This window comes from Capsicum annuum, chromosome 11 (assembly GCF_002878395.1).
Source record: "Capsicum annuum cultivar UCD-10X-F1 chromosome 11, UCD10Xv1.1, whole genome shotgun sequence".
NCBI classification, from domain to species: Eukaryota; Viridiplantae; Streptophyta; class Magnoliopsida; order Solanales; family Solanaceae; genus Capsicum; species Capsicum annuum.
In genome coordinates, this window is record NC_061121.1 from 231,321,169 (window position 1) to 231,346,085 (window position 24,917).

Here is a 24,917-nt window from a genome sequence, read left to right on the forward strand (position 1 = left end):
CATTTTGTGGAAATATATTGGACACATTTTTTTTTTATTTTCCACCCAGTGTCCGGTACTCTCATTGAAGCCTCGACTAATCTGAATTGTGCACTGCAAAGCCCATTATGGGGTTGGCGGTCCCAACAAGATTTTCTCCATACCCAAGGCTCAAACCCGATACCTCTGATTAAGGGTGAAGTAGTATCACCACTACACCACAACCCATGTTGGTTAGACTAGGCATGTGGTTGTTTTTGTGATGATCATGTGATTACTGTATATGGTGGAAAATCATTTTCCTTCATACCAGACATATACATGACCTCTGGATACCAAATGTAGGAAATCGATCCTATTTAGTATTCGACTTCATAACTGCTCATAATCAGTTCCTCGCAAAGGTTATAAATGTCAAAAATCGAAAAAGGAGGAGATGAAGACGAAGACGAAGACGATGAAAATGAAGCAACTTTTTTGTAATTATTACACCAGCAAAGTCACAGTTCCAAAAAGAACAGCATCGTACAAGTAATCTGGAGAACTTTATGCGTTAAGCCGTCCCCATAATGAAGGGATAGCAGATAATTTGATTCATCAATAAATACAAAACAAATTCCTAAAATACAGATACAGAACATTAGAAAGCAGTATCTATCTAATAAATAATAACACATGCTCATGATATATGCACACATCAAGCAAAACTATGGTACATTCCCCCCACCCCCCAAAAAAGTCAACCTGCAGCTGTAGTACACAAAATACAACGCATCCGAGGGGTACCTGAAGAAGCATCTTCATCTTCGTCGTCATCTTCTTCATCATCATCAATACCATTATCAAATTCATAATATGGCGTAGTTCCCTTGGAAGCAGCCCCAGACTCTTTTTTATCGCCAATGGAAATAGTGGACTCCATGAGACAAGTTGTATGGTACGCATGACAACAAAAGAAGGCAATAATTGATACATTTTGTAGAGAAAACGGGTCAAAACATATGCAACACCTTCCACCTCCTCTGGTTTTTGACTTGACCTCCATGGATTTCATACTCACGACTCTCTCTCCTAAATGTGAAGACCTCTGCTCACTCCTTTTGGAACTCGCTTGATCGACGTCCTCACTCAAACATATTCCACGCTTTGCTTCCTTGTAGTATTTGACGAGCAGGTTGACACAATCAGCCTGACAGTTGAACCAAATCGTCAAAAGGAATTACTTCAGCATAACTTGCAAACAAATACATAACTTCTTTAAGATACCGGGAAAGATAGGCTCACAATTAATGTACCTTGAGTATGTCATTACATCCATGTCGAATAGAAGTTTCTGTTCTGTAGTCAGTGATAATTTTGACCAAACGGTCTCTCAGACTGCAATGGAGTGCAATAGCATTCAGATTAGTGCTAAGCGATTCATGATTCACTAACAGCATTTGGCATCATAAATTGCAAACCCAATATGACTAACTCATGGAAAACCGGCATCAGGCCGAGTCATAATTAAATATCTGCTCCTACACTATTCAAGAAGACTTGCCAGCAATATAAATACCATATGCCAAAATGAATAAAAGCAAAAAACTTGTGTGTAGCTTATTTAAGTGCCATACTAATGAAAATGTGAGTTTACTTGATCAACAAACTTACCGAGGTATTTCCAAACCATTGGGCAACATATTTACAATATAAAGGGGATCAAGATTCCCCACAGTATGCTCTAACAATACACCAACCTGCAAATAAAAATAAGGCAACTTAATCCAAAACGGAAAACATTAAAACAATGTTAATACAGTCTCCTGCGCGCTTACAGAGAAGGAAAAAAGGTAATGCATTACCATTTCAGGCTTATTAAGACTTTGCTTAATCAGCTCATCCCAAAGTTCATCATCATGTTGCATGCTTACAAATTCTATAGCCTGCATGTGAGTAGTTATAAGGCTAATCTGTTGAACTCCAAATTTAACAAAATCAGCAAAACCCACCTCTTCTATATCTCCTAATCTATTTATGATAACAGCAAGGGCCTGCTTTGTATTCCCCATTCTTCCAAGGATGAAAACTTGCTCCTTCAATAAATCTTTCTTCACGCAGATATCATAAGCCTATTAAAGAAAAGGAGGTCATAAGAAGAACAATGAAAACTTGCTCCTTTAATAAATCTTTCTTCACGCAGATATCATAAGCCTATTAAAGAAAAGGAGGTCAATAAGAAGAACAATAAGCCAGATGGGACTTGTCATCCATTAATTCACAAAAACCTTCTCAAGCGTATAATGCTGGCTACTTCTGAGAAACGGAAGCATCATCTTTGGATCATAGTCAGCATAAAGCTCAACCTATGAAAACCATAAAAAAGAAGAAACTAAATCAGAGGACGCCAATGGAATCCACAAAATTTAAGAATAAAATAAACAACAACAAAGGCATCCATACACCAAGTAAGTGCATATGCATTAGAAAGCATGGACATAAAAGACAAACGATCACAAAATGGAGTGCATATGCATTAGAAAGCATGTACATAAAAGACAAAAGAACACAAAATGAGGCACAAACACCTTAAGGCATAAGGAAATACTTGTCTAGTTGTCTTTGCCACTTCCACAATTGTATCTTCAAGGATAGTTGAATGCTATGTTCCCTGATGGAACATGTAAGATGCCAAATCTTTTTAGCCTGACCAATTAGAGTCTAGAGATACTCAATTTTTCGTGGATTCATCTATAGGTATATTTGATACCTGGAGTAAGTATTCGAGACATGTACATGTAGTTCTTAAAATCTCTGTGTATTTTGAAGGATTCATACAGATTACCTGCACCCATATCACACCAGTCTGAGTCTGACATGGGTACGCCAAGACAAATGACGGAATCAAACATAGGAAATACTTAAGTTTCCCAAAAAATAAAGACATGATATAGTTGAATCCACTGTGTGTACGGATGGGTGAGAATGTAGCTTATAATGTGGAACGCTAGAGATAGGTCGTCTTGGGATAAAGAAGTCTGTACGCATTAGGCAGGGCTAGTTAACTGTAACACCCCGAAAATCCAAGCTAAGATTAGAACCATGCTTCAAGTACATGTAAAATCAAACATTATGCTTTGGTGGTATGAGAAGTGATTTAGACATGTATTAAGACCACAAGTAACCCCTAGCTCAAAGCCAAGTTAAAACCTTCCTTACCGGTGGTTTTCTTGCAAAGAATCTCCCTATAGTCAACTTCAAACGAGCATAACTCCTAGATTCTGGAGTATTTTTGAGCTCAAGACCCACCAAACGAAAGATCTTTAACGCATTCAGTTTCGCCTTAAACCGCCGATATCAGAGTAAAAAGTTATGGCCATTTTAGTGGAGCACGGTCCAGCAATGAGAACCTACGAGCATAGGTGTGATCTTGGTGAGATTGTACGACCATACAATGCTCTCTTCTAATCGAAACAGTCCCAAACACCTGAAAGTTGACAAGTATACCTTCCAACCACGATAGGGAACCACAACCATGGTTTGAAACCACAATCTTAGGTACGATCATGAGTCCTAAAGCTCATCCGGCTTGGACTTTCAACCTACGAACCAAGGCACAATCGTAGGTGGGTCCCATGATCGTACTATGGCTCGTCTAATCAAGTTCAGAGAGCCTCAAATCAGCCACCCAACCACGGGCACCACCCATGATAGTAGGTGGGTCCCACAATCATGGGATTGGCCGTACGTCCTCCCCTGCATCTTTTTTAGTTACGTTTCATAAGGGGCATTCCATTCTTTTTCCACTTTTTAAACCCCTAAACTATGTCGTTTAAGCCATCCAAAGCTGATTATTAAGATTAATATTACCACAAGCCCCTCATTACTTAGAAAACAATTGACACTTGGTAAAAACAGAAGAAAAGAGGCGATTTCTCTTTTACAGGGCAAACTAGGGTTCATCTTCGTCAAGCTCCAAGTTTAGAGATTTCTTCAGGGTTTTTATCTCCAGGTATGTGGGATTTCATTAATGAATTCCTTCCACTTATTGAGTCCCAAAAGTAACTCAACTCGTCAAGTTAATTCATTCTTCAAGCTTAGGATTTCCATGAAAAGAGTGAATTCCAATATCTTTCAATTTCTTGTTATGAATGGACCATGAATATATGTTTTTCCATAAATTTGAGCATCTTTACATATTCGTAACTATAAACCCTCATCATATAGATAATTAGTAGTTGCATTCTTCTGAGATGACGGGTTATGAACACTCGATGATCTAGGATATCATGCATTTTCAGTTGTATACTCAATCATTCAGTTTTCTTGATTTATAATGCTTTCAGATAAAGCACTTATTCTTCAGTTTCAGAACATCATTATTGTAGAGCATTTCAGTTTATCAGTATACTTTCATTTGGGAGTTGTACTTAGCACTTAGCACCGAGAGGACAAGGGTTTAGATAAACCAAGCCTCAAACTACGTGCCACTATAGGTAAAAGGGTCCTCGCTAATTGAGATTGTATCCCTTGCCCATAATGGGCTCATGAGTGAATTCACGTCAATCATGGTCCATACGCTCGGCAAGGTATAGAACACCCTCCTAACTTGGATTATAGGTTGGATTCCATGTTACTTGCATGGTCTATGTCGGTTACAGAAACCTCCCACAGGTTAGTCTCAGACCTTGCTCGACCTTGTATTCAGTTTATTCAGCATCATATAGTGCTATATGTCTATTACTTCGTTATAGTTATCACTTTACAGATTTCAGTCCCATGTTCAGGTTATCATGTCACTTTCGATATTTTCATCTCACATAGGGTAATGCATATCTCACATGCTCAGTACATTCAAATTACTGACCGCATACCTTCTTTTGCACTATATGGTCTTATAATATAAGTTCTGATGTTCAACACTCCGATCGCGGTCAGCTTGATTCAGCAGTCACTCCAGCATCAGTGTTTGGTGAGTCCTCATCATTCGAGAACCATTTATCAACATTGTCTTTCAGTTTTATTTTAGTTTCGGACAGTTAGAGTTGGTTGGGGGCTTGTCCCAGCAACTCATCTTAGTAGAGGCTTTCAGACAATCAGTTAAGACTTTCAGCAGGATGGTTGTGTAGACTTTACGGATTTGATATTCCGCATTGATTTTATTTTATTATGGTAGTATCTTTTTACCTCAGTTTCCGCTTAGTGTTTAACAGTTTACTTCATTATTCTTATTGTCATGTGAGGCCCTGGGTTAGCTTGGGGTCACTTATGACTCTAGGCACCGTGTTACGACTAGAGGGTAATCTCGGATCATGACAATAGCGGAACAACTCTTTCTCGAGTAATTGAAGATTTATACAATTATCGACAATGAAGTAAATTTTTATGTTCAACGTAACTGAACAATAACTTTTCTACAGGTTCAGTAATTTCTAATTGGTTGGCCCCATCTTACCAACTTAGAGTTTGCCAAGGGCTTAGTGTCCTTGAGTTACCATATGGAAATGTTAACTTATTAATGGCACTAGCAAATTGTCAAATAGCACAAAACCAGATAACGACACCCACATGAACAGAAAGACACTGCATGTACCTTCAATTACAATTGACTACCAAAACATTTAACCCAAGAAGCATGAGCAACAGCATAATTCTCATCATAGAGGATGCATCGCCATGTCACATAGACCTCACCTAGAAATTAACTCGAAACAAACTTTAAAGCGAAAGATCCCAGGGTGATTCTATACAAACCTGCATGTCATGATAATCGCGACCAGCATGAGGATTCGCTTCAAATAGTGAATGAAGATACAAATGCAAAAGGTACCGATAGTCACACTTAGTCCTTGCAGCCATAAGTTGTGACACCACTTCGGGTGGGTGTATTAGGTCCCTATGCTGGATCAACAAAGGTACGGCACGCTTGCTGTCAACCATCATTAGTTGGACAACCTGCCAGTCCATGACAATTAGATAATCATAAATGAAGCAGTTGTAGAGCCATATAATCTAACCAATGACCAATATTATGTCCTTAAAGTCTCTTACTTCTTGTTTGAACAATATCAAGAAGAAAAGGATTTATTTCCTTCTAGAAATAGTAACACACCTAATGACCAAAAGAAAAAAAAAACAGAACAGAAAAAGAAAAGAGAGAGATTTTATTTTCCATTAGAGCTGAATTACATATTTCTCAACATAACATACAAGACAGTTACATAATAAATTCAGCTAACCTACTGTACCTTTTCACGCACAGCATCATGCAAATTATGCTTTTCAATGAAGTCAAACAGATCCGGTTTCATAAGCTGGAAGCATAAACAATTGAACAAAGAGTGAAAGAAGTCAACTTCTTAACACACAATTGTCAACATCCTCCTCCAGGGTAATAAATTTAATACAGCACAGAACTTACATCCGCATAAAGAGCAAAAGCGTTATCATGTTGTCCATCAATCACATATAATTCTGCTAGTGCCTACATGTTAAAGTAGCACAATAAATAAGTGAACCCAAAAAATGCATATATAGAACATAAAACATGAACTGTAACTCCTTTCCACTTGCCTCTTTGAGGTGATCAGTCATAGATGAGGTGTTAAGTTGAGATTCTATAGCTGAGATAACAGGTGATGTAGAATAAATGCCAGGTGGCCAGGATTTGACCGTTGAAACGAGATCCTTGTGGAAAGATGGATTTGTTGCCAAAGCAACAAGAGCTACCTAAATTCCAGCAAATGATTCAGTAGTTGACTTTTTCTTTTTGTGGTAAGGAATGATTCAGTTGTTCACTCTCTTTACGTGTGTATAAGAAGTCAAGAAAGTATCGGACACAGTAGAATAGTGCAGACCTCATAAACTGTATCACGCAACCTAGGATTTTCTGTTGGGATGTACGGGACCAACACAGGGAGTTGACGCAGATGTGCAAAATGGAAAACCCATCTGGAAAAGACAACCAGCTGCACTTCAATAACTCAAAGTATATTTCCAAGATTTCCCAGATATTTCATTGTTTTAAGGATATTTATACCTTTCCCATGCGGAAGCTGATCCTCGCAACAATTTTGGACATAGAGATGCCGCTTCACCATACTTCCTTTCCACAATCAGATGATCAAGGTACCTCGAACCCACCTGATTTGAGTAGACAATTTTATTTTCTGAGAAAGGTAATTTCATGTTCACACAAAAGCCTTCATCACAAAAATTGATGAAGATGGGTTACAATCCATACTGGGTAAGATAACAATCCACAGAAAGGTTATAGCTTTGCAGATCTCCTATGAAATCAACTAAATGTTCAGCATCCCCCACCCTATCTTGTTTACACAAAAAAAGAGAAGACTAAGACATTTTATCCTACTCTTCTGAATACTTCTACCACTACCATCAAAACGCCTCCTGTTTCTTTCCTTCCATAGGTCCACCATATGCATGCTGATCTTCCACCAATCTTCAGAGGATCCTCTTCTGAACATTAAAAGAGGTTCCTCTGAAGATTGGTGCAAGGAATAAAAGAGCAGGAGTGCAAGAGGAAGGCTCTATTAGTTTTCACTTGTGGTGCAAGGACTAAAAGAGCAAGGCTCCATTGGTAACGAACTGATTTGAGTGCGGACTACAGAGGAATGTCATGGAACTATTATTTATGTGGTAACTAAATTTGACCATCTTGGACTAGTTGTCAGTTGGAATCCGGAGAAACAAAGAAGCGATTCTGTTAGTAAACTAAGAAAGACAAAAACTTAATGTCTCTTCATAATCCATACAGACAGTGGTTGCTCTAAACCTTTGACTAGCGACTTATTGCAACCCCTAGGGCTTTTGGTTTAGTGGTACGAGTGCAAGTGAGGGTTAGGAGCATGTCACAGGTTTGAACCCTACCACAGACAAAAGCTAGGTATTTAAGTGGAGAAGAGTAGAGGCGTCGACTCATTAACCACCAAATTTTGAATCTTGCGCCCCTAGCCCCCTGCTTTCTCAGTTTTCAAAAAAAAATTATGTCTCCATACACTTCCTATACATGTAGAATTATAAATGGTATGTGCATATAAATGGAAAGTACATACAAAGTAAAAATTAGTCCTCAAAGCACTTGAAAGGAGAGAAGATTTTTATGTAAATACAGCAAATAGACAGAATCCCAGTGATAACAAGGCCTGCAGGTCAGTACATGAGTACATCACATAGGAAGTTTAAGTCAGAGATATTTTTGAAAAGATGACATAGAAATGCAAGCAAGGGATGATCAAAGAAAGTTCTGCTCTATCCCTTGCCCATCCTTTATATATAAAAGACACATATAGAAGTTGTTGAGCATCGTAGCAACAAATTAAACTATATTCAGCTGCACTGATATGAAAATTATCTCAGTTTGATGCAAAATTCAAGATAAACTGCATTCAAAAAAAAAATACCTCATCAACAAGCTCACTCCTTCCCTGATTGGCCTCAACTGCTTCTAAAGCTTTCTCATGCCACCCATGCTGGAGAAGCCAATTAATATGATCTTCTGTGTCCCTAACAACCAACCGTAGAATAAATATGAAATAAAATTAATAATTTCTGTCAATCAGCATTCCTGTATCCTAACAGAAGGGAGTACCATTCTTTGGATAGATAGATGGTTTTTGATCGTTGAAATAAAATTCTTTGGATAGATATTTATTACTTAATGAAATTTCAACACCCATCTCTGCGGGCTAGAGATATATATATTGAGTACTTTTTCCGGTACCAACCTAAAGTCCTTAATGGGGTCAGATACTTTTAGGACATGGACATGCCTAGACGTGTATAATACAGTTTTCTTATTTGTATTTCTATTTTCTTACTGAGCTAGTGTATCCTCCATTTTGTAGGAATGTCCTACATTTCCATACCAAAATGAAACCTTGTTAGGCTATTGTAGAGGATAAAATCAGTTTTTTCTCTTCTTTTCTCCTTTTCCTCCTCTTCACCACTTTTTCCCTACTTTTCTGCTTAGCTGCTACCATGCTTCTGATTCAGGTACTCTTCTTCCAATCCTCCACTTCTCTGTTCTCAAGTTCAAGCTTTTTTCTTCCTCCTCCTACTCCTCATCCTTCACTAGTCTTTTCCAAACTACCTACCTCCCTCCTAATTCAGTTTGATATGCTGCTTTTGTTTTTTTTTGAACTATGTAACTTTTGATATGCTGCTTTCTTTATATATATATATATATATATTCTCTCGGCTTAGCACCTTTGCAGCCCTATTATAGCTCCACAATGTATGGCTTTTTGGTATATGAATAAACTTGGAATCTTGAATTTCTATAATATTTGGTGTAACTTGGATGCCTTCCTGAAATCACAAAAGTTTCACTTGTATTTAGAAACAGATCATCAAAATGCTGTAGTCCACCACAGAATATATGCATCATGCATGATAGGCTACACTGAAATAAAAGGGCGAAACCGGGCACTAATTGTTCAGGAGAGATTGATCTGCTAAAAAAGAGAGAAACCAGAGCATATGCAGCAAATAACATAAAAGAACCTCCCTTTGTTTGGTGCATATATACATAGTTACATACGAATTGCACATGAAGATAATTCGAAAGGAGCTTTACCAACCTTGGCTTCGCAATAATCACATCTTTTGGGGACACAATGTAGTATAAGGGTTCAGCACCAGCAGCCCACTGACCCCCTCCATAGCTGCTACCTATATAATTTGGTTGTTATATTCACTCGTAAAGAATCTACTAAGTGCGTGAAATGAATACAAAGTGATGAAAACTTATAAACACTAAATGATTACCTGAAAATGGAGCATGTGCAAGTGAATAATCTTTCGCCCTGTAATGCTCAAAGCCATGTACGGGGAGAGCATCAGTAGCGAGCTCATCATTATTCCACGTCACAACACGCACTTCTGGTCTTTGAGCATTTCCCTGTTGGATGAATTCACAAATCCTAGCAACTATCACCAATTACCCTTATTAAACAACATGGATTTCAGTAGCATTTAGTCGGTAACAAACAAAAGTTAGGAGAACATCCAACGGAGAGAAGCAAAGAGTCTTAAGGTATTAAAGCCATAGGGTGGAGGCAGCCAAATATAATACAGTTCATCTATTAGAGAGCTAAAACTTGTTTGGGATAGAGGCATAGTTGCTTTTGTTGTTAGAAATCTATAAGGAACATGGCAATTTGAAATGGCCAAAAACTTACACGGATAGGAAGTAAAAGTGAGAATTAATCAATTAGATACATTTGTTATTTTATTTTGAACTTATAGCCCCTCTACATATAACTTGAGCATAGAATTCTCTCAATTTTTTTTTGATAACCGTGGTGTGCCCGTAGGGAACACTAGGTCGATTCAGGACATGTATGACGGAGCAAAGACTCGTGTGAGGACGGTAGAAGGAGATATGGAGCACTTTCACAGGCGCCAGGGGTCAAGTCTTAGTCCGTTTTTATTTGCCTTGGTAATAGATGTTTTGATGCGGCGCATTCAAGGGGAGGTGCCTTGGTGTATGTTATTTGCTGATCATGTAGTGCTAATTGACGAGACTCGGGGAGGAGGTAATGATAAGTTGGAGGTTTGGAGACAAACTCTTGAGTCTAAAGGGTTTGGGTTGAGCAAGATCAAGACAAAGTATGTGGAATGTAAACTCTATGATTTGACGCATGTGGCAGACCTCGTAGTGAAGCTAGATTCTCAAGCCCTTTGAAAGAGAGATAGTTTCAAGTATTTTGGATCTATAATTCAGAGGAATAGGGAGATTGACGAGGATGTCACGCACCGTATTGGTGCAGGGTGGCTGAAATGAAGGCTCGCTTCGGAAGTCTTGTGTAATAAGATGGTGTCTCCTAAGCTTAAAGGTAAGTTCTACAAAGTGGTAGTACGATCGCCTATGTTGTATGGAGCAAAGTGTTGGCCGGTTAATAACAGTCACTGTGAAAAATTGGCGAAGATGAAAATGTTGTGATGGATGTATAGACTTACTAGGAGAGATTAGGGTTAGACATGAGATTACTCGAGAGAAGATGGGAGTGGCTTCGGTGAAAGACAAGATGTGGGAAGTAAGGTTGAGATGGTTCCAAAATATGATGAGGAGGTGCCTGGATGGTCCTGTACGGAGGTGTGAGAGGTGGGCTATGGATGGTTTCATGCGGAGTAGAGGTAGGTCAAACAAATATTGGACGGAGGTGATTAGGCCTAAGTTGCTTGGATTCGGGTGCGGATCCGAGAGTCGGGTTCGTCAAAATATAAATTTTAAGATTCGGGGGTGCGAATCTGAGTATGGATACGAATGCGGGGATTCGGTTAAAAAAAATCAAATATTATAAATATAGAGTTATAAAGATATTCTAAAAATACTTTATTAAACAAAAACAAGAAATATATTAATGTACATTATTTTTAATATACATTATTTTTATATCATAAAGAACATAAAATACAAAAGTCCAATAAACAACCGACATGTTGTTTTCTTGTTTTTATTAAAAAATATATATGTTGTTAATATTAATAAATATATATATACATATATATATAACAACACAAACAAATAAACAAATATTAATGTTAATAAATATATATATATATATATAACAACACAAACAAATAAAACGCTGACGGCGACGGTGGTGGCACATCGACAACGACGAGTGAGGTGAGACGATGACAATGACGGTTTCTCGACGACGGCGGTGGCACGTCGACAACGCCGTCTCTGTTCCGGTGGTCGCTGGTCGGAATTTTTCCAATAAGTCGCCGGTTAATTATTTGATGTTTCCCCTCAAATTTCTTCTTTAATTTGGTCAACGTCTCCGAAATCGTTTGCCGGCGAATCCGAGCAACATAGAATTAGGCATGACATGAAGCAGTTGCAGCTTTCAGAGGACATAACCCTTGATAGAAAAGTGTGGAGGACACAGATTAGGATAAAGGGTTAGTGGGTAAGAGTTCGTTCTTACTAATAGGGAGGAGTGCTTTGTGTGTAGTTGCACATTCAAAAAAGGGTTGACTTTCTTTGCACCTTTTGGGCAAAACACCTTTTTGAAGGGTGGTTGGCTCTTTCCTCTTTTGGTTAGCCTTGAAAAATCCCCCTTACTCCCTTTTGGTAACAAGTCTTTTGGAAAGCTTTTTGTCCCCTTACTTCTTTGGTATAATTTTGGGACTTGTTCAAGACAATCAAGAAAGACTACTCTCTTCCACTTGGTCTTAAGATCAAACAACTACTATTGAAGATTCTTCTTGTCACAAGACATGAAGATTGGTCAAGAATCTTCAATAAAGGTTTGAAGACCAAGGTTCAAGTTGAACCTCCAAATAACAACACTCTTTTCAAACACAAATCCACAACAACAGTACCAACAACACACCTTTAAGCTTTGGATTCACAACAGCAACACACCAACAATGTTCAAACCTTGAATCCACAACAACAACAATAACAACACTTCGGCCAAACTTTGAATCCGCATAACAACACAAATAGGAGTTCAACTAGGATCTTGACTCTATTAGTGTTAGTGAAGAAGAAACTAACACTAAAAACACTCAAAACACACGAAATACTCCTAGATCTAGACTCCAAGTTTCGGCCAAGACCAGTTTTTTTTTTCTTTTGAATTTTCAAGCAAGCAAGCAAGCCCAAGATTGATCTTGTGGGAACAAAATCACCTTTGCTCTAATACCAAATGATACAAAAACAGCCCACAAACATAAAAACAACACAAGATAACAAGAGGAATAACAACACAAGATAACAAGAACCAACGGTTTTCACTAAAACAAGAACAAACTAGTACATGAAAGTAAAGATAGATAGGGAGACATACACTATTACAAGACCAAAAAGCTCAAGGATGTCTCAAATCCAAGGACCTCTAAGACTTACAATAGTAACACCACACTCCTACGAAGACACAAGAGGAAATCCACCACTCAAGCACCAACGTTCTAGCCAATTTGCAACACAAGTGAGTACCACACTTGTTCTTTCCCTAGTTTTGGTTACAACTCACTCTCTCTCTAGAGAATAGTCTTTCAATATCATTCAACAACTAAGGAATAAAGACCTAATATTAGCCTACTTATGGTCTTACTACAAAATAAAAGTAAAAATGTCCAAAAAGCCCTTAATGAAAGGGAAACAAAAGGTGCCCTTGGAGTGTATGACAGGGGCGACTTTGGAGTGTTCCCAAGCCCTCTCCACACTTCAACTTGTACACTCCCTTGGTTGGATTCAATACACACTCACATAAGTCCATCTTCATGATCATGCCCGTATCACACCAGCACTGGCATTGTAACTCTGCCACCAAAATTTAGGCCGATAGAAAAAATCATCTAGTCTTTATTTTGCTGGAATTTGAACCCTGGTCTCCAAGATTTTGCATCCACTTTCATTGATCACTAAATCACACCTTTGGGTACAACAATTAAGAAAATTTTAACTGCATAATAGTATCAAAAGACTTCATTCAACAGTCTTAATCATTATGATGCAGCAATTTACATTCACGTCGAGCACAACCATTTGAAGTCAAGTGTTGACATCAAATAACGACAAAACATTTTCCCTCAAAATAAGTGAACTTCCCATACAAGTGAAGCATAGCAAGAAATATAACTCATTTATAAAGCAGAAAGTGCCAAATATGTTGACATTTGATCCAGCGGATCAGTTAAGTCCAAGGTCAGAAACAAGGAAACAGATACCTGTCTGGAGGGAATAGTTCTGCTGAAGTCCTTATCTCCATCTTCTTCGGCAGGAATATAAGCTAGAACAACCAAAGAATCACCAAAAGGAGCAATTCCTGAAAGGAAATAGCTGGTTTGAAAGGATGCCACAATTTCCACCTGATTCAGACTAGACATCGTTATATACTTGAATGACCCATTCACGCCTTTGTTCTGGTTTGTTTTTATCGATGCAATTTTCACAGAGGTTCCCCATCCAATGACCAAAAGAGTGTCATCCTGAATGTGAATGAAAGACAATAAGTAGCAACATACACAACAGCTGAAATAGAAAAGACACGATTATGGTTTACTTGCAAAATATGGTGGGAAACGTAAGGCAATGCAGCAGTCTTACATTGCATACAAATCTCTCATAACTACAATCAATGGATACAGATTTACACAACAGCCTTGAAACCTACCTGCCAAACTATATGAGGGACCAGAAGTTCAGGGCGTGGACTTCCACGAGGTCGTTCAATGAAAGTTATACGCTGATCAGTGGCAGCATCATAAACTTTAACTCCTGCATCATTCGCCCAGGCAATGAGACTAGTACGCCACTTCACTGCATGAATTGGACCTTCACCAGAGTGCAGAACCTGCCAAAGAAACATGAATATCAAATATCAATCAAGAGTTCCCACAATATTTTCATGTTCCTTCAATGAGAAAAGGTAAATGCAGTTAACACTATGAGCAGAAGACAAACCTGGTCTCGATAGCCCATCCACTTCTTCGCATTAAGATACAAATTACCAGCTAAACCACCGGTTACAAATCTTCTGGAAGATTTTCTTGCATAATCTGGTTCTAAAGCTACAGCCTTCATTGGCCGATGATACTCAAATTTCATCCTTTCACTAGTAAAAAGACTATTTATTATGACAGATCCATCATCAGAACAGCTTCCAATGTATTCACCTTCTGTGTCAAAGCAAAGATCGTTGACTGCAGCAGTGTGAGCAGCAAACTCTTTAACCTATGGCAGACAAAACTTCTTTAATATTTAAGTAAGGAACAAGTGACTTCTTGATTAGGAAAACTTAAACCAACAAGCAAGAACCTGGCTACGAATAGAGATTAGAGAAACATCTTGATTATATACTAAAGAAGATCCTAAACGATGTTCTTTTCCAGCAGGATCTTTGACTATCAAACTGAAGGAACACAATCCTATTTGACTGCAACAACCGGATCTGAAGATTTACTCCTCATAACCAGTTGGTGAGATGATGCATTTTTTTAAAGTTGCTGGACATTATCTCACAGATCTTTACATTATTTCTCAGTTATCGCAAACTAAGTGGATAATGCCAAAGCACACAACAGATCTTCTTAGTTGTTGGATTAGGAGAGGAGGGAGCAAAAGACAAAAGAAATGGTGGAATATAATATCACCTTGCAAGTGGTGGTCAATTTTGAGAGAAAGAACCAATAGATGTTTTGAAGATATGTTTAGTTCCATCTAGAAAAACAATGGAATTGTATCACAAATTTTCATTTTAGTGTAAATAAGGTGTAAAGGAAGCTGAACAGTTCGTAGATTTTCTAGGCTTTTTGTAATTGCTGTAGTTTCTTTTGTTTTTTGTTTGAACTTTTTGGAAGTCTCCCGCATGTCCTTAGTGCTAAGGATACAATATTATCATTCTTAAGAAAAAAATCTTACAACAACAACATACCCAGTATATTCCCACCAAGTGGGGTCTGGGGAGGGTAGTGTACGCAGTCCATACCACTACCTCAAATGTGAGATAGAGAGGTTGTTTCCGATGGACCCCCGGCTCAAAATAAAACATTCTACGATAAACAACAACAACAACAAACCCAGTATATTCCCACATAGTGGGGTTTGGGGAGGGTAGAGTGGGTAGAGTATACACAGTCCAGACCACTACCTCTAAAGAAGTAGAGAAGCTGTTTCCGATAGACCCCCTGCTCAAGATAAAAGGCAGTATACAAAAGCATCAAAAGCATAGAACATGATAAAATAACATAGGTACGACATCCACAAAAAAATTGTACATTGCCAAACAAAGGACACCAAAGTCCACCTAAATTTTGCCTACGACTCATCCACACCCTTATCCCTCTATAAAACATTCTACGATAAAAAATAGGAATATTAGGAATAGTAAAAGAACAAGATACAAGATAGGGTATAGTAATAGTAGGGACAGGAAAAGAACAATATACAATAGAAATTAGCATATCCAATAATACCATAAGCAAGATACTCCAAGAAACACAGCAAAAGATACAATATCCTAAACTCAGACTAACCTTCTACCCTAATCCGCCTCCTCCACAACTTCCTATCCAGGGTCATGTCCCCGGTAAGCTGGAGCTGCTCCATATCATGTCTAATCACCTCCCCCCAATTAAAAAAAAAATCTTCCTATTAAAATTTTAGCCTCTGTTGTAGATCTATGAAGCATATGTCTAACCTGATTCACTACTGCCCCATTAGTGTTCCTAAGTCTATGATATATCACCATTTCCTAAAGCTTCATATGACTCATAAGTTTAATATTGGATAGTTCATACAAAATTGAACAGCTTGAACCAAGGTAGTTTCTTTACTTGTTCATTAATATAATATTGAATAGCTTGGTAAGTCATATTACTCCAACCTTTCCAACGTACTTCACAAAAGGGATAAGATCTAGACTACAACCTTTTCAACCCTAATACCTTTTATGGCATGCTTTACTTCCACATAATTTACTCTATGTTTTCAACTAAGGTTTCTATATTGCCTAAATGATATGAGATTAGAATGACAACAGGCTCATGAAAGCACTGATACTCCTCTTCAAGTTGGCTGCTTCTATATTTTTTCAGAAGAAGTTGACTGCTTCACTAGATTACAACGAAAAAACCAAACAAAAAGAAAATTTGTTTCCTGCTTGTACAAAGAAGCAAATGTCTAATTCACTCTCCAGTAAACAGAAAGTTGTTAAACTATCTTTCACCTGCACAGCAATACTTTCTCCAAAAAATGCATGCAGTCTTGCTGGATTCATCTTGATGAGTATTTTCTTTTTTGAGAAGGTAACATCATCTTGATGAGCTAAGTTGCGCGGACTCTTCATTTTTGATGTCGCACCCGTGTCGGATTCTTCAAAAATACACTAATTTGGGCGAATCCGACACGCACTTATTGACATTTTTGACGAGTCCGAGCAACATAGTTGATGAGTACTTTAAGGATCATCTTTCCAGGTTAACAATCTGAGTCTAAAATTACAGAAATGGATGGCAGCAAAAATTGTAAACTAAAAAAGTAAGCCATTTTGTTAGTATTTTCTAGCCTCGGGTATATCACGAAACCGAAGTGCATCACATATCACTAGAGTTATTTAAGCCTAAGATGAAAAAATATAAAGAAACTTTTTAACCATGATATCTGAGCCAGCTTGCTCCTCAACTAATTTCACAAGATACTTGTTACCTACCAGCAACACCTACCAGGTAACTCTATCCACCAAATCTATTATAGATGATGAAAAATCAACCACTAAGACCTCATGATTCTCAGTCCACTTCATTGACCACTAACCCACACCCTTGGGTAAAAAGAAAAGAAATTTTATAGGTTTGGCTATTGAAATGGCATCTGTCTGCTCATAATTTTCAAGTTAAACATAACCTCTAAAAATTTTAAATCGATGTTACCTCGTCCCCAAGCTACTCTAATAACAAAAACATCAAACAAGCAACAAAATAGAGCTAAAATTGAAAAAGCAACGATCTTGAAAGCATTTGGATCACTGATCAATGTTTTCCAGATAAATTCAATAAAAACTAACAATATCACAGCAGTAACATAAACTTCAGAAATGAATTCACCAATAAAAGAAAAGAGTGAAGGGTCAAAAGCACATCTAAAGTATCTCAGTTTTTGAGTTTCGTACCTGAATTATCGTTGTATGAGTTTCCTAGCTGAACTATCACCAACTATTTAATAAAACAAAACTCAACCATCAATTCTTCACTTCTCCTACCTAAAATATCATCTATCATCATTGTTCAGGTAGTAAAAGTGAACAGGTGATAGTTTGAGGTGTGTTTTGATAGATAGTTTGTGATAGTTCAGCTAAAAAAACTCTATATGAACTATCGGCAATTATTTATCAAAACACACCTAACTATCAATAGTTCATTTTTCCTAAATCACCATCATTCATGTGGAAAAAATGAACAATTGATAGTTTGAGGTGAGTGTCGGTACATACATTGTGGTAGTTAAAGTATGAAACTTTATCTAAACTATCACCAATTATCCATCAAAACATAGCTCAACTATCAATTATTCACTTTTCCTAACTATCACCAGCGTTCAAGTAGGAAAAGTGAATAATTAATAGTTAGAAGTGTATTGTGATAGATAGTTTGTCATAGTTCCAGTAGGAAACTAACTTTATCTGAACTAACACCAATTATTTATCAAAACACACCTCAACTATCAATTTTTTATTTTTTTGTAAATATCACCATCGTTCATATTGGAAAAATGAACAATTCATAGTTAATATGTATTTTGATAAATAATTGATGATAGTCCAGCTAGAAACTCGCAAACCTAACAATTCATAGTTAATATGTATTTTGATAAATAGTTGGTGATAGTCCAGCTAGTAAAATTGCACACCTAACAATTCAGGTATGAGGTGTATTTTGATAGATAATTGGTGATAGTTCAGCTAGAAAGCCAGGAAACTCGCACAATTAATAATTTAAGTATGAAACTCGAAAAACCGCAATACTTTAGCCCTTCTTTTTACCATTAACTACCAAAAATTGAACCAAAACTCAACACAAAAATTTTTAAAAAAATAATAATAATAATCACCTGATTACCAAGGAAATCTAGAATGTGAACAGCTCCACTATAAGTACCAAGCGCGATCATTCGTTCAGCAACAGCAATACACGTGGCAGCATCGCTTGATAAAAGCGATTGTACACTACCTCCCATTCGTTGATACTTAAGCCTCGGTTCATATTCATCATCTTCGTCCTCTTCGGCTTCGGAATCTTCGTCTCCTTCTTCATCTCTTTCATCGCCGCCATTGATTCCGACATCGGATAGCTTACGTGGCATTGCCGGAACGAACGGAGTTTGTTCGCCGGAGATCTGTAAAAGGTGCTTTTCTATCTTTTTGTAATTTGTGTAATAAATAAAATCTTTTTGGGGAGGGGTTTTGGCCGTTAAACAGTAACCACTAATTAAGCACTCTCTGTTTTATTTAAGCTCTAAATAAAAATAATTTCGATTTCGTCTCAACTTATGTGACATATTTTATTTAAAAAAAACTAGAATATAAATTATATTTTACTTTCTATTTTTACCTTTTTAATATTATTAAACTACTCTTAAAATTTCAATGACATTAAAATAAAGTCAATTAAATTTTTGAAACTTGTAACCTCAAAAATATAAATAAAGAATAAAATTAAAAGAAATTTTCAACATGTCTTTTGAAATAACTCAAAAGTTGGCTTATGCAATATGTTGGACTAGAGGGAGTATGTTTCAAATATTTTAAATAGTCAATTATTGTGACTTATATTACATATTGTGTAGTTTCCAAATCCAGACCCCACTAAGTGGGAATACACTGGGTTTGTTGTTGTTGTTGTTGTTGTATTTCGAAAAAATTAAAGATTTTATGTTCAAATTTATGATCAAACTTACTTAGTTTTTAAATCTCGAAAATATGGATACATCACATAAATTAAAATAAAAGAGAGTATGCGTAAATAATTGTGTCATTTCAGAAATTTAAAACTAAAGTAGGTAATTATTTTAAATATATTTTTAGCATTAAAGAAGTCTTTTAGAATGTATTCGATGTGAAGAAAAATGATTTTCAAAAAGGGAAAAAGAAGAAGAAGCTTTTATTATACATACATAGAAAGATATTATTTTCAAAGCATTTACAAACAACCTAGTCTTCAGACTGATACTATGAGATGGACGTGCATAAGATGGGGGTGGTTGTGAACTTGTGATGAGAGCTATGGGTATGAGCATGCTGGAAGGTAAAGAGGATACAATTAATGTGCAATGTCATCGAATTTATTTTTCTTAAAAAAAAAAACATTCATCAAACATGAAAAATATCGAACACATCCTTAATATTGCTCAATTTTAAAAGAAACAGGGGCAAATGTAGCACTACGAATGAGGATTCCTAGAAACTCCCAAGCATTTTCGTATACCTTGTAATTATATTAAAAATATATTAAATATATAAGAATTATAAGTGAGGAACCTATAAATAAAGTTGTTAATTGGCTTATTGGTTCAAAAAGAGTTTGAAGAAATGTCTCACACGCTATATCCCCGAATTCCCTTGGAATAACTATTTTTTTTATTTTATTGGAAATCCACAAATTTAAAATCTTGAATCCGCCTCTGAAAAGAAACATCCAATCTAATAAATAGATAATATGATTTGACAAATTATATTTTCTATTTATTATTTTTAAATATATGTAAGAAGATTTAAAGCGGTAATTAAAACAAGAACATCAGTTAGTATAATAACAGTATTCACATATAGAATATTGCTGTTGGACACAATATTTCTAGGGGTGGTTTGGTTTGAAAACAAGTTATGCTGGAATAAATTATATTGTGATAAGTTATGTTAGGATTAGTTATTTTGATATTATTTTTTAGTGGCTGTTTGGTTAATGGTACTAAAAATAACATATAGTGCATTCTTTTTATGCATAAATTATTTGTTTACGAAAATATCCTCACCTTATTTAGCTTAATTATTTATGTGTTCATTTCTATGATTTTTATGTGTGTTTAACTATGTGTGCATACTTAAGGAGCTGTCTTTTTTTTTTTTTTAACTGTAGTTGCATAATTTGAAACGATAATGTATTTATGTGAGTGTCATTGGTGTAATGCAACATTAGCTAACTAGCTATATAGTGTAATTTTCTGGACAATGAATTGTCAGCATTAGCTAAATTTCAAATTTTCAGTCATAATTACTACTATTAATAAGTGTGAAGAAACAGACAGATCTTCGTCAACATGCCTGCTTGTTTACCTGCTTACTTCAGCTGCTCCGTAATTTTATTATATTATTCCTAATTAATTATTTTAAGTTATTTATATATAATAAACTTAATAATACTTAATAAAAAAAGAAAAATAGAAATTTATGTCATCTCTTCGTCAACATGCCTGCTTCCTCACCTGCTTACTTCAGCTGCTCCGTGATTTTACTATATTATCCCTAATTAATTATTTTAAGTCATTTATATATAATAAAATTAATAATACTTAATAAAAAAAGTAAAATAGAAATTTATGACATCTCCTCGTCAACATGCCTGCTTCTTCACTTGTTTCAGTTGTTCCGTAATTTTACTATATCACTCCTAATTAATTATTTTAAATTATTTATATATAAGAAAATCAATAATACTTAATTAAAAAAAAAAAGATAAAATAAACATTTATGACATGTCTATTTCAGCTGCTTCAATCATAATTTTATTATATCACCTTCAATTAATTATTATAAGACAATTAGGTATTAAAAAATTAATAAGTAATATTTAATAATTAATAAAATAGATATATAAATCAATTCTTGATGTTTTAAATTAATAGGACATCTTATATGAGACTTATTTAAGAAAATTCACAAGTATGTTTGCTCCATGATTTTACTATATTATTCCTAATTAATTATCATAAGACATTTTTACATATAAGAAAATTAATAATATTTAATAAAAGAAGGTAAAATAGACATTACTACTATTAATAATAAGTGTGAAGAAGCAGGCAGGTCTTCGTCAACATGCCTGCTTCTTCACCTGCTTGCTTCAGTTGCTCTGTGATTTTACTATATTATACCTGATTAGTTATTTTAAGTCATTTATATATAATAAAATTAATAATACTTAATAAAAAAAAGTAAAATCGAAATTTATGACATCTCTTCGTCAACATGTCTGCTTCTTCACTTGCTTCAGTTGTTCCGTAATTTTAATATATTATTTTTAATTAATTATTTTAAGTTATTTATATATAAGAAAATTAGTAATACTTAATTAAAAAAGATAAAATAGATATTTATGACATGTCTATTTCAGCTGCTTCAATCATAATTCTATTATATCACCTCCAATTAATTATTACAAGTCATCTAAGTATTAAAAAAATAATAAGTAATATTTAATAATTAATAAAATAGATATATAAATCAATTCTTGATATTTTAAATTAATAGAACATCTTATATGAGACTTATTTAAAAAAATTCACAAGTATGTTTGCTCCATGATTTTACTATATTATTCCTAATTAATTATTGTAAGACATTTTTACATATAAGAAAATTAATAATATTTAATAAAAAAAGGTAAAATAGACATTACTACTAATAATAATAAGTGTGAAGAAGCAGGCAGGTCTTCGTCAACATGCCTGCTTCTTCACTTGCTTGCTTCAGCTGCTTTGTGATTTTACTATATTATCCCTAATTAATTATTTTAAGTCATTTATATATAATAAAATTAATAATACTTAATAAAAAAAGTAAAATAGAAATTTATGACATCTCTTCGTCAACATGTCTGCTTCTTCACTTGCTTCAGCTGTTCCGTAATTTTAATATATTATTTCTAATTAATTATTTTAAGTTATTTATATATAAAAAAATTAATAATACTTAATTAAAAAAATAAAATAAACATTTATGACATGTCTATTTCAGCTGTTTCAATCGTAGTTTTATTATATTCCCTCAAATTAATTATTATAAGTCATCTAGGTATTAAAAAATTAATAATATTTAATAAATAATAAAATGGATATATAAATCAATTCTTGATGTTTTAAATTAATAGGACATCTTATATGAGACTTATTTAAAAAAAATTCACAAGTATGTTGGCTCCATGATTTTACTATATTACCCCTAATTAATTATTGTAAGATATTTTTACATATAAGAAAATTAATAATATTTAATAAAAAAAGGTAAAATAAACATTCATAACATGTCTACTTCAGCTGCTTCAACCGTAATTTTACTATATCACCCCTAATTAATTATTATAAGTCATTTAGATATTAAAAATTTAATAAAAATAAAATTGACATAAAATGATAAATTAATTCTTAATGTTTTAAATTAACACGACATGAGACCCATTTAAAAAAATTTCACAAATATTTTCTCATAGTAATTTTGCTATATCACTTCTAATTAGGTATTATAAGTCATTTATGACATATCCGCTTCGTTGCTTCAATCATAAAATTTGATTGACTCTCAAATTTATTTCAGTGCTACTTAAATTGGAATCAGTGCTACTTAAATTGGAATAGAAGAAAAAATATTATAAACCATAATAATTAAAAACTTAAATTATTTCAAGAATATAATTGAATATCAATGCCACAAAAATTTGGATAAGAAGAGTAACATATATTACTTGAAAATTACATAAACAATATTATAAATTACAATAACTAACAGTTTGAAATATTTAAAAACATATTAAGAATCTGATTGATTATCTAAATTATATTTGTGTCACGTAAATTCGGGATAGTTTTGGCATTTTATAATTTGCATGTTTTATTATTTTAATTTAGTAATTTGTTGATCCAAATGATGTTTTCGAATTTAACTTGTTTTAAAAATTTAGTACTTTATTTATTTACTTTATTTTAGTAAAATATTATATATTTAAAAATTATGCAAAAAAAAAAAATAATTATAAGTCATAACTATTAACATCTTATAATATTTTAAAACTATATAGTAAAAAATATAATTGACTTTTGAAATTCTAATAGTGTCACATAAATTGCGATAAAGCAAGTAACATAAATTATTTGAAATTACATTAAAAGATACTAAAACCATAAAGATTAACAACTTAAAATATTTAAAAATATATATTAGTAAAAAAAAATTGATTGACTCACTAAATTCTAAAATTGAGACAAAGCGAGTAACATAAATTACTAAATTACATAAAAGATACTATAAATCACAATGATTAATAACTTAAATTATTTAAAAATTTATATTAATAAAAATTTGATTGACACTCTAAATACTATTTATGCTACTTAAATTGAGATAACGTAAATAACATATATTGGGCCATGCTGGCACGGGCTACGGTATCTAAGTATATCTATATGTGTGTGTGTTTTCAAATTTTCAGCCATATATATGTGTGTGTATGTGAGTGTCATTAGTCATTATATACATGTACATAAAATGAGCTCTGCTGAATAAAAAAAAACATTTGTTATATGATTATTGGTTTAAGTAGAGAATTCTATGGACGGCTATTGCTGATTCTTGTTATATAACTTCTTTCACAAGCGTAAAAAGGCAAACTTCCATTTTTTTGGGATACTTTTGTGAGTTTGCATAAGTAGCAGTGGAAGGTTAATAGCAAAATGCAAGATTTGTGGTAAAATTGATATGGCAGGTTGTAAGGCTGGAACTTCAAAATTAAAGCATCCTATATTTTCGATCTTGTACTTGGGATAACACCAAATCAACATCAGTCTGAACCGTTGATCAAGCTATATACACATAATCATCCTTTTAGTTTGGCAGAACATCAAGGAAATTAGGACATCCATTTGTATTTAATTATATTGTAAAAACCTTATCCAGAAATACAGCTAAGTCAAATATCTTGGAGATGTACGCAAGGGAAAAATAATGTCTAAAAAAATGAGCTTGAGCATGAATGTGTGGAACAGGCTTGATTATCTGGTCTTGAGGTTTAAGTTGTTGTTTTGGGATTTAGATCCTTGCTGAAGTAATAATAGTTAGATCCTTGTTGAAGTAATAGTTGCAAAGATGTGTATTATGTTACTAAATTAGCATGAAAGACAGTTGGACTTGTATTGAGGCAAAGAGATATGTTTTAAAGTGTGCCAATATGAATTAGTTGATTTCGTGGGGGGTTATGAAAGTGAAAATCAAACACTACTAGAAAATAGTTAAATTGTGACAGAGATTTTAGTCACAAATCTGTCACAAATTATTGATTGTGACGGATTTGTGACGGAAAAATGTGCATCTCAAAACCTTTGGTCATAAAATCATTGTGACGGATTTAATTTCCATCGCAAAATTATTGTGACGGAACTGTGACAGATCGTCCGTCACAATATAAATCCTTAAATTTGACTTAAATTTCGTCAC

The 24,917-nt window shown here is 34.4% G+C and overlaps 1 protein-coding gene across 1 annotated transcript; it reads right to left on the reverse strand.

The window, feature by feature from the left end:
- Positions 1-443: 443 nt before the first annotated feature.
- Positions 444-18,945, reverse strand: LOC107847597 (vacuolar protein sorting-associated protein 41 homolog). The gene is made up of 19 exons (XM_016691958.2): positions 18,548-18,945; positions 14,405-14,674; positions 14,115-14,294; positions 13,669-13,929; positions 9,748-9,880; positions 9,561-9,651; positions 8,382-8,484; positions 6,998-7,101; positions 6,816-6,909; positions 6,532-6,687; positions 6,380-6,442; positions 6,207-6,272; positions 5,713-5,913; positions 2,247-2,324; positions 1,971-2,090; positions 1,824-1,904; positions 1,633-1,718; positions 1,275-1,356; positions 444-1,168 (listed from the first exon to the last, which is right to left on the reverse strand). Exons 1-19 carry the CDS (start codon positions 18,797-18,799, stop codon positions 719-721), a joined length of 2,871 nt encoding a protein of 956 aa, XP_016547444.2. The 5' UTR covers positions 18,800-18,945; the 3' UTR covers positions 444-718.
- Positions 18,946-24,917: the final 5,972 nt, after the last annotated feature.